The following is a 10,752-nucleotide window of genomic DNA, read 5'->3' as shown; positions in this document are numbered from 1 at the left end:
TTCCCTGTATTAAAGGAGTTTGTTTTAGCAAACGCTCGTTTGGGTTTTTCTTGGGGTTCAGCACCCCTAAATCCATCGCCGTACCAAGGGGGGACTTGGAAGAACCGGGTTTAGCTGGGCTTGACCCCCCGCCTCCCCCCTCCCCAGCTGTACCCCGTTACTCGCCTGCAAAAGGCTCTTGATGGGCAGAAATTCTCTTTTTTTGGACCTAAACCTGGGTGTTTCTCTAGAAGCAGCCCCGGGGCCCAGGTCCCTGCACACCCCCATAACTCTGCACCCCGATAATACCCTGCGCCTGGTCCCCAGGCACCCCCATAAACCACACACCCTGTGTACCTCAAGGTACGGGGTACACCAATACACCGTGTACCCCGACACACTGTGTACCCCAATGTACTGTGTAGCCCGCACCCTGGGTACCCCAATACTCTGTGTACCCCAATATACTGGGTACCCCCAATATACCATGTACCCTGCTCCCTGGGTACCCCAATACACTGTGTACCCCCCAGAACAGAGGAGGGGAATTCAAAGGCCGCAAGTGGTACACTGACTTGCCCACCGACCCCTCTGTAAGTTTTCGCAGCCGTCTTGATACGACAGCTTAAAGCGGGTTGCCTTTCAGCAGAGGTTTTCTGGAGGGAGTAGCCTGTCAGTCTTTTGAGGAACATGGTAAAATCCTGTTTGCGTCATTTCCACAGATAATCCCGTTGCAGTCAGTGGGGTTCCCTGGGGATTGGACGTTGCGTCGATCCCAAAAATGCAATTGCACATCTTAGCCTTAGGCCGGGCTCTTAGACTCCTCTGAAATGTCTGTCAGATAACTACAGGAGCAGCCTGGCAGGTGGGGATCTCCTTGAGATGCTTCTCTTGTTGTATTCTTTTTAAAAAGCCAAACGTCTGCCTTAACCCAACAATTTCTAATGCAAGGAAAACCTTTCACCTTGTCTCGTTTTCCTTTGCTCTAATGGATAGAGGGGAAAAATGCAGATGGAGTGGCATGAGTGCGGTTTAATTCTGTAATATTTTGTAGAAATCTGAAATCTGTTGCGTACCCCACGTGAGAGAAGACTTGTAGCGATGCTTCACCCGTTAACGTGGCAGGTCAGGAGGAATTCATTCCCCACTTCCCATGGGCAGGCGGGCGCTCAGCCACCTCCAGGACATCAGGGCTCCATCACGCGTAACGGCAACTTGGGAAGACAAACGCCATCACTCTGAACGTCCCCCCCTTTCCTTCTTTTTCCCCCAGTTCTACAGGCTGAGCATGACGCCGTATGGGCTGGGACATCCCTTGGGTCAGTTGGGGTCAGCTGTCCCGGCTGTGCCCCTGAAGTGAGGAACCTTAACAAAACGGATGCAAGACAACGAAGAGAGACACTGGTCAGGCGGGATAACGCAATAAAAGGGCGGGCTCTCAGCAGGAGGGGCTCTGGAGATAAGGAAGGAGCTGCAACTACTGAGTCCCAAGATAAGGAATGGGGACTCAACGAAGGCTAAGTTGTCATGACTATAGAAATGCTAACTAGGTGAAAAGTCACGAGAGGCAGAGGAGGCATCTTCAATCTTCATCCTGCAGACCCCCGCCCAAGACCACCAGGAGCCACTGCGCAGGCGCAACGGAGAGGGACTTGGGGCGGCATTTATGTCAGTGATTTCTCAAAACTGATTGTAATATCTCTCCCTATTCTCGGAATTATAATGACTAGGTAAACGCTTTACACTATAGAAAGGAGCCGCTTTTCGCTCCAAGGGGTGCACGCTTGTGGAGGAGCAATCCCCCGTGCACCCAGCGCTGTAATAAACAATGCCTGCTTTCTAATACTCTGATTCTGAGTCTTAGAGAGTTCTTCCTCGACCGGATTTTCCGTATCACCCCCTCCCAACTCCTTGTGCACCCCCAGCCACTCGCTGGTGGGGTGGGGTGAGGAGCAGAAAAGGCCTCGGCTCTGTGTAAGAGCTGCTCAGTGATAACTGAAACATCCCTGCGTTATCCACACTGTTTCCAGCACAAATCCAAAACCGAGCTCATACTAGCTACTGTGAAGAAAACTCTCCCCCTAGCCAACAACCAGCACATTTAGCTATAAAGATACCTCAGCAAAAGCACGGCAACATGTGGCTCTGCACCACAGCAAGGGCGCCCAGCACAGCCAGCCAGCCGCTCACCCCTTCCCCGCCATCTTCACCCTCTCCCCAGCGCGGCCAACGTGGCGGCCCCGGCGCCCGCCTCACGCGCCTCTTCCCGCCAAAAGGCCGCCCCCGCCCAATGGCCGCGGCGCGAGCGTTCCCCGCGGTCCCGCCCCCCTCCCCGTCTCCACGGCAACAGGCTCCGCGTCCCCCCTGTTACGCAGCCCGGGTCGCCCCGGCGACACTCGCGCAGGCGCAGCCGGGGCGGCCGGCGGCTCTGAGGGGTGTGAGGATCGCGCTCTGCCGGCACCCGCCGCGTCCGTCCCGGCTGGAAAAAGGGGACCCCCTGCGCTGCCTGAGGGGAAGGGGGTGTCTCCTCACCTCTCCGGAGCCCGAGCTCTGCGGCAGGTACTGTGGCTGCCCCGCGCCGGCACCGCCTGGCGCCTGGGGCCTGCACAGGGTCGGGGGGGTCTGAGGGGGGAGATTTGGGGCCGCCTGTGTGTGGTGGGTCAGGACTGGGGGGGATGCGGGGCCACCTCCGTGAGACAGGGGTCGGGATGGGGGGGACATGTCGGGCCTCTTCTGTGTGAGGGCGGTGTGAGCTGTGGGGCTGCCGGTGTGTAACGGTGAGGTGTGGTTGCGGGGAGCCGTGAGGCAGCTTCTCTGACAGTGGGGGCAGCTGTGGAGACCCCCCCGGGGTGGTGTGGGGGGGTGGTGTCTGGGGGGAGCTGTGGAGGCTGCCTGCGTGTGACAGTGGGGTCTGTGCAGGGGGAGCCCCGAGGGTCCCTGTGCGTGGCAGGGGAAGCTGTGGCACTTGTTTGTGTGTGACAGGGCTGGGGGGGGGCGGTGCCGAGGGTGTGGGAAGCTGGGGCTGTGTGTGGCAGAGGGGATGGCGTGGGGGGAAGCTGGGGGGTTTGGGGCAAGGGGAGGTGTGGGGGACCTCCCTGTGTGGCCCTGGGGTCAGCGCCTGCTGGGGTGTCAGGGTGAGGCCTCCCCTCATGCCTGTGCCTTAGCAGAAGAGGGCAGGGGACGGGGCAGGACGTAGTTCAGTCTGGAGGTGAACACCCCACAGCCAGCCCCCCTCAGCGAGTAGAAAGGGACCAAATGTCCCTTTGATTTCAGTGTCCTAACAGTGCAGCTTCTGCTTCTGCAGGAGGACGTGGTTCAGGGAGAGAGGTTGGGAGTGTGAGGGTCGGGGAGAGGATCTCTGCTCAGGGCTGCTCCATTTGTCAGCGTGGGAAGGGAAGTCTTGGGGCTGAAAGCGTGTGAAAAACCTGTCAAAAAACCTACCAGGCAATGTGCTCTTGTAGAATTCTCCCGGTAATCCTGATGTTCACTATTTCACCGTTGAATCGTTGTACCAGTAAGAAGGCAGTAATGTAAAGGTGCAGTATTTGTCCCAGAAAGCAAATTCTTTATGTTCCCATCTAGTGCAGAATGATGTGAGAAGTTTTTCAGTGAGTGGCAGGAAGGAAGAGTCGCATATTTTGGTGATGGGACTAGAAGAAAAAGTCAGGTGATGAGGTGACAGTGCTGACAGTAGAGTTCATTGAAGAAATATGACCTATTTTTCCTGGTAAAAAGAATCTGTTTTTTTTTAAATATGCTAAACATGACTCTGGCTAAAGGAAAAGTCCATTTACATAGTCTGTTTTAGACTACTGCTGTTTTTTCTTTAATCGTGTGCTGACTGAGGGTCTTACTGTACAAAAGTTGTCAAATTCTGTCATTTCTCTGTGTTTGTTGTTGCAGATCATGGCAGCAGAGCAGAGTCCAGCAAGTTCCGTCATCGACAGGGCCGTCAAGATGAGGAAGGAGATGGAAGCCCGGAAAGTGGTCTTGGCCTGGGGGCTCCTTAATGTGTCTCTCGCAGGCATGATCTATACTGAAATGTACGTTAATTTGTTACATCTGAGTCAAACAAGCAAAGCCTCCTCCTTTGTATCTGCCTGAATGTTTCCTGGGACTGAATAGTTGCAAAAGGATAACTTCTTTGTTTTCTTCTCAGGTCTGGAAAACTCATAAGCTCCTATTACAACATCACATACTGGCCACTCTGGTATATTGGTGAGTTGCTGCAGCATTTAAATTAGTTTTCAGGGTTCTTTTCTTTTATTCACTTGTTCAGTTTTATTGCTGGAGAGGTGGTCTTTAAACCAGCTCTTTTTTTTTTTAAATTGGGTTTTTTTGTTAGTTTTAAATTTAAACCAAAACTTTGGTTTGCTTTCTGCCATCTCCCTTGAAACTTGGAATTTCTTCCGTTTTAGTGACAGGTAAGGAGTGTTAACAGCTTTCTTAGGTATGGAGAACTTACTTGGTGCATTAAATCTGTTTAATGTGTGGAGTGAGGCTTTGGGGAACACGGCAGATTTTACTGCCGTGTCGTACCGTGGGCGTGGATGGCATTTCACAAGAATTAAAGTTTGTTTCGGAGGAGCAGACTCTAAGCCAGCTGCATCAAACGTGATTAGAGGATGAAGCAAGAGGAGGAGAAAAATCCTGAGATGAGTGACAGATGATTTGACAGAGGATGGTTTTTGAGAAAGACTGTGAAACTTAATTGTAGTAGATTTGGAAAATGACTGTCTGTCTTTAAAAATTCAATTGTAGCAGTATAAATTAATCTCAATATAGAAAGGAAAATTATCTCCGAAGGTTCTTACATAAAAAGGTGAAGAAATCTTAGATATTGCCCAAACTGGTACTTCTTGACAGCACTAATAATGACCTGTTTGTAGTAGGCATATGCCCATGTTTGCAAACAACCCACTTTTGTTATTCCCCACGCTCAAGCTACAGTAAAAACTTCTCTGTTTCTTCTAGAACTTGCACTTGCATCTCTGTTCAGCCTGAATGCCTTATTTGATTTCTGGGTGTACTTCAAATACACGGTGGCACCGACCAGCTTGGTCATGAGTCCTCGCCAGCAGACCCTGCTGGGGTTGCAGAATGCAGGTGGGTGCAATAAACATCTCCGGCAATCTTTTTTAGTTCTTCTTTTTTGTTTCAAGATGGTGTCTCTCTCAGCGGTGGGATTCTTTAGTGGAGTGAGTTCTGAATGGCCTCATCTGACAGGAGCGGTGAACTGAATTACCTGCAGCCTATTAAAATTCACAGTGTCAAGTGATAATTTGATGAGTGTTTGTGGGGAGAACTGGCGGGGAAACAAACACAGAGACGGTGAACAAGGGCAGGATGAGAGCGGCTGCTGAAGGGCAGAGAGAGACTTGAACACTGTGAGGTGTGACAAGGAATTTGTGACTTATCCATGGAACTAGGAGCAAGGCAGAGAGCGCAGGTTTGTATTTTATTTTGATGTCCTACTGCTGTCACGCTGGGTAACGAGAACCAAATGAGAGGGGCAGACAGACCTTCGTCAGAAAATGAGCCTAGAGAGTGGACGCTCAGAAAGCTTTTGAAGATCCAAGCAAAGTTCTGAAAAGAGCCTGACAAGGTAAATAGACCAAAAGCAAAATGCTAGCACGGTAGTATTGCACTCTGCTGGTCTGCCCCTAGGAAATGGGCAGCAGGTGGTTATAATGCTGCAACAACAAGGTTCAAGCATCTCCTGTGTTTATTTGCAGAGATAAATTAAGACATTCAATGCCTAAAGATGCCCAGAGTAGGCAGGTGGAGGAGCTGATGGAATAGAGAACCCCCCTGGGTTACGCAAGGTGCCTGATAACACTGAACTGAAATCTGAAGCTGCAGGATTCGTGCTGAGTTGTGGTCCTGTGTCTCAGTCTTCTCTTTTTTTCTGTCAGTGGCTTGACTGCGGAGTTCTGTAGGGACACTGGTTTTTCTAGCGTCCCTTCTAGCATCTTCTTTAAATTGCCTTAAGATAGCGTTGTGTCTGCGTTTGAAGGGGGGAGGAGAGTTTGGGGCTGCTGCATCCACAATGCTAATTCTGTTTTTCCTCCTTGCAGCGGTACAAACAACTCCAGCGCGTGAGCTGGCGGCAAAGAAAGCCCCGTCTCTGACACCTTCTCCTCCGATCCAGGGCCAGAGTGTGCTGAGTTCCAGCCCGTCCCGCTGCCCAAGCGCCAGTCCAAAGTTTACTACCGGTTGTACCCCAGGGTACAGCCCTCAACGACAGGCTCTGTCAAGCACCAGCGCTGCTTACGGCGGTGCTGGAACCTATTCCCCAGGCAGCAGCTCCAGTCAGGTAAGGACCAGGCCAGCTCCCGAGGGTACGGTTTGGGTCTGTGCTTTGTGCCCTGTGCCGCTGAAGGGGAGCAGCAGCCAGCGGAGAGTTGTCTGTGTGTGTCTTTGCTCCTTTGGCAAAGCAGATCTCAGTTTGTCCTATCGGGATCTGTCCTTTTTCCCTCGTGTCACCTCATTGGGTTGGAGCAGCTGGTTTGTTTCGGAACAAAGCAAAAACAAGAAATCAAACTGTCAGCGCAAAGGAGACCAAAAGAACCCAACCCAAACCCCAAACAAGAGTCTTTTATATTCATGTCATTTACAAATCAAGGTGGAATTCTGTCTTCTTTATGTGATACAAGCGTTTTTTTTTAATTTGCCCAAGGTTTCCAGCTGCAGCTGCTCTCCTAGCGGGTCACCGTCCCCCACTGGCATTGGGCCAGTGGAAAGCAGCAGCTTAAGGTCTCGTTACTGCTCTTCCCCCGGTCTGTGTAATTCTCCTACGGGCGAAGAAGATTATACGACAGACCTCAAGGCACTGCACACCTTCCTTCGGAACGAAGAACAGAAGCAGCAGAGAGTTCAACTAGGTAAAAAAACCAAACTGATTTGATCGGAAAAGCTTGGTCAGGAGAAGGGGTTGGGTTTATCGGAGATTGGCTTTTATGGATGAGACAAGTCGCAAAGGACTGTTTTAATTTTTCCAGATCGTCACGCACGTGTTCTGCACTTACCTCGACTCCAGGCTGCCGCCTCACCCCAAATATCCCGACGGCAAAACCTTCACTTCCCAACACTTCATTCAGACACCGGATAAACCAGGTACCGGCGCTCACATTGAGCTGCCCTTGGCCTCTGGGATCACGTCAGCACCCTTGAAATCCCCGACACCTTTGGAACTTTTCACTTGCAGACACTTCGAATGAAAACGTATTTTGCATCTACCAGAGCAGCATCAATCCGCCCCACCACGAGCTGATCTACCGGCGCCACGTCTACAACCTGCCCAAGGTACGGTGGTGGTAGCGGTGTCCTCCGGCTGTCAGGAAATCTGATTGGGGTCTGATTTGGGGCTTTTTTTTTTTCTCAATTTAGCCACATTTATTGACTGTTGACACTTAGGCTGGCTCAGTGCAGGCAGTAAACCTTAGCTTGGCCTTTGACCATGATGTTGTACTTAGTCTGCTCCTGAATAGTAGATTTAGTATCTGTTTAAGGTCCATACATACCTAGGCAGTAGCTTCCTCTTGTTTGTTTTCTAACAACTTATTTTAAAATACCACATCACGTAATCCTTGATGTGTGTTGTCACCCGGGGCTTGTCCCTAAGAATCCTGGGGGGAAGCTTCTGTCCTGGTTTAGGCCCGGAGGGTAACTAAGCCCCACGCAGCCCTTCACTCGCTCCTTCCCCCTCAGCGCTGGGAAGGAGAAAAATTTAAACAAAAAGGCTCAGGAATTGAGATGAGGACAGGGAGGGGTTTCCTCACCTGTTAAAACAGGCAAAACCCCAGACTCGTTAGGGGAAGGAGAACAAGAACATCGCTTTGATTCAAACACTCACAAACCCAACACTTAACAGGCAGACTGGGACAGAGAGAAGCATTACAAAACACCTCCCCTCACCCCTCCCTTCTTCCCGGGCTCAGTTTTGTTTGAGGGTCCTGCTTTTATACAGTTTAACAAACAAATCCTATTAAAATGGAAAAAAGGGGCGTGGAAACATCCGGTAGATCGGCTTCACTCGGGCGCATCCCGGATCTGGCCAGGATCCGGGGCGCATCCGAGGAGTTCCTGTCTTGTAGGAAACAGCTGGCTTAGGGTCCAAAAAGAGATATTCTTTATCTAGTTTTCAGAGGAAATCTGGTCGTATTTCATGCGGATAGGGTGCTGTCGGGAGGTTCACTCAGAAGTCAACTCTGGTGCGAGGCCTGTGGGTCAGGCTTTGGTTTGAGGCCTAAGGTTCAGGCCTTTTTATGTCCCCCAAACAATCACCAAAACCCCCAAAAACCCCATCATCCAAAAATACCCAAAACCGCCAAAATATCCCGAAAACCCCCACCCACCCCCCAAAAAACAAAACTCAAAACCCCAAAAAACCCCAAAACCCAAAAGAAAACCAAAGCCCCCAAAACCCCTAAAAACTCCAAAAACCCCCAAAACCCCCCAAACCACCAAAACCCGCCCAACCCCACCAAAAAACCCCGAAAAAACCAAACCACTGAAGCCTCAAAAATACAAAAAACCCAAAACTCCAAAAAACCCCAAAACCCCCCAAACCCCCAAAACCTCACCAAAAACCCTGAAAAAAACAAACCACTAAAACCTCAAAAATACAAGAAACCCAAAAACCCAAGGACACCAAAAACCAAAACCCACCAAAACCCCCAAAACCCCACCACACGCACAGCCCCAGCGCAGCTTCCGCTCTCAAACTAGCAAAATTCTCCAGTGAATTTTAATTTTCGATCGACCCCTGCTCTGCTTTCCAAAAACCTCCAGCACGTCAAGTATTTAGAGGTGATAACCCAGCCAAAACCCACGTTTGGTCTTTTTCCTGGTATTTCTCTCACTGAAAAAAGCCGAGGATGAAGGCAAAAACGCCGCCAGCCCCCCCGTGAGGCCATTTTGCGGTGGCTTTCTCAACGGCCGCTTCCTCCGCCTGAAAATCCCGCTGGGATTTCTCCTCGGGGACTTGACTTCAAAGTTTTTTTTCTCTCTCTGTGGCTTCAGGGCAGAAACAACCTGTTCCACACCTTGCTCATGTTCCTGTACATCATCAAGACCAAGGAGTCGGGGATGCTGGGGTGAGCAGTGCCGGGGTGAGGGGAACATCCTGCCGCGAGGCTCCTCGTCGAGCTGGAACCGCTCCAGCGGGGGGACGGGAACGGGGCTAAAACCACCTTCGCGTCTGCAACGGTCGCGGCTTTTTCGTAAAATCGGAGAAATGTGAACGGGTGGGAGCGACCAGCGACGTCCAGATTCCGCTTCGGCCTCAAAGAGCCGCGCTGGAGTCACGGCAAAGCCCGATGCTGCGCGGTGAAGTGCCCCCTGGGGAGTTTTTCATAGAATGTTTGAAACAGGTGCTTGGTGGGGGGGGGGGTTTGGTGGGGTTTTTGTGGTTTTCGCGTTTTTTTGTGGTTTTGGCGGGTTTTGGGGGGTTGTTTGTAGTTTTGGTGGTTTCGGTGGGTTTTTTGGGTTTTTGGTGGTGCACGAAGGATAGTTTTTCATGTAGTATTTGAAAGAGACGCTTAAATTTCCGTGCCGTTCACTCCGACCCTGTTCATTTCTGCAGGCGTGTCAATCTGGGTTTATCCGGTGTCAACGTCCTGTGGATTTTTGGAGAGTAACATCCCCGCAGGCCGCGGCTCCGAGGAACGATGGCGAGAGGAACCGAGCAGCATCGTTCCGTTGTGGATTGACACGGACTGACTACGAAAATGGACCATTTCAGTTGGATTTTGTGGGCGGAAGGGGAAGCATTGGGCATTCCCCGGGCGGGTTTGGGGACGATATTATTTAAAATGTTTTGCTGCCGGGACGACCCCGCGTCCAAACCCCCGGCGGGTTTTCTCTTCCCGGCTCCTCGCCCCAAGGGCTCCTGTTTCAAAGCCTTTTGCCGTTTCTGTTCCGTTCTGGGTCCCCGCAGAACCGAGTTGAACTGATGCCGGGACTAACCCCCCCCTGCCTCCGGGGGCTGGCCGGGCCCTGCCGAGGGTGTGCGCAGCTGCGAGGAAGGGCCCAGGGATCTGGGCAGGGCAGGAGCCGCCGGCGCCAGAGGGGACCGAGGGCCGATGGGAACCCTTGGGAATGGGGGGGGGTAAGGGGGGGTAAGGGGCGGGTTTAAGGGGGGGTTGGGGGGTTAAGGGGGGGATTTGGGGGGGGGTTGAGGGTGTTTAAGGGGGGGTTGGGGGGTTTTTAGGGGTGGTTTGGGATTTGGGGTCATTTGGGGGGGGTTGGGTTTTTTTGCGGGTTTTTTGCGCCCCTTTTTTGCGCCTTTTTATGGCGCGGTGTTTCTTGGCGCCTTTTTTTGGCATGGTTTTTTTTTTGGCACCTTTTTTTTGACCTTTTTTTGCGCCTTATTTTTGGCGCGGTGGTTTTTTTGCGCCCTTTTTCTGCGGCTTTTTTTTGCATCTTTTTTGCGGGTTTTTGGCGGTTTGTAGGGTTTTGGGGTTTGGGGGGTTTTCAGGTTTTGGGGTGTTTTGGTTTTGGGGGGATTTGGGTTTTTTGTTTTTTTGGTGTTTTGGGGTTTTTCGGGTGTTTTTTGGTGCTTTGGAGGGACTTTTGTGCTTTTTTGGATTTGGAGGTTTGGGGGGTTGGGGATTTTTGTGGGGTTTTTTGGGTTTTATTTTGGGGATTTTTTGGGTTTATTTTGGGGGTTTTTTGGTGTATTTTAAGTTTTTTTATTTTTGGGGGGTTTTTAAATTTTTTTAACTTTTTGTTCAAAGTAAGCCCACCATCCACCTCTGGCAGCCTTGCGAG

The 10,752-nt window shown here is 51.3% G+C and overlaps 1 protein-coding gene across 1 annotated transcript; it reads left to right on the top strand.

Moving 5' to 3' along the window:
- Positions 1–2,428: 2,428 nt before the first annotated feature.
- LOC141943738 (transmembrane protein 209-like) lies at positions 2,429–10,060 on the top strand. Its single transcript, XM_074869394.1, has 10 exons — positions 2,429–2,538; positions 3,883–4,022; positions 4,139–4,197; positions 4,954–5,085; positions 6,057–6,295; positions 6,659–6,853; positions 6,981–7,095; positions 7,187–7,284; positions 9,004–9,077; positions 9,566–10,060. The coding sequence occupies exons 2-10, from the start codon at positions 3,886–3,888 to the stop codon at positions 9,618–9,620; spliced, it is 1,104 nt and encodes a 367-aa protein (XP_074725495.1). The 5' UTR covers positions 2,429–2,538; positions 3,883–3,885; the 3' UTR covers positions 9,621–10,060.
- Positions 10,061–10,752: the final 692 nt, after the last annotated feature.

Source organism: Strix uralensis, chromosome 5 (genome assembly GCF_047716275.1).
Source record: "Strix uralensis isolate ZFMK-TIS-50842 chromosome 5, bStrUra1, whole genome shotgun sequence".
NCBI lineage: Eukaryota > Metazoa > Chordata > Aves > Strigiformes > Strigidae > Strix > Strix uralensis.
The sequence above is the reverse complement of the archived record's forward strand: the minus strand, read 5'-3'. Positions and strand labels throughout refer to the sequence as shown.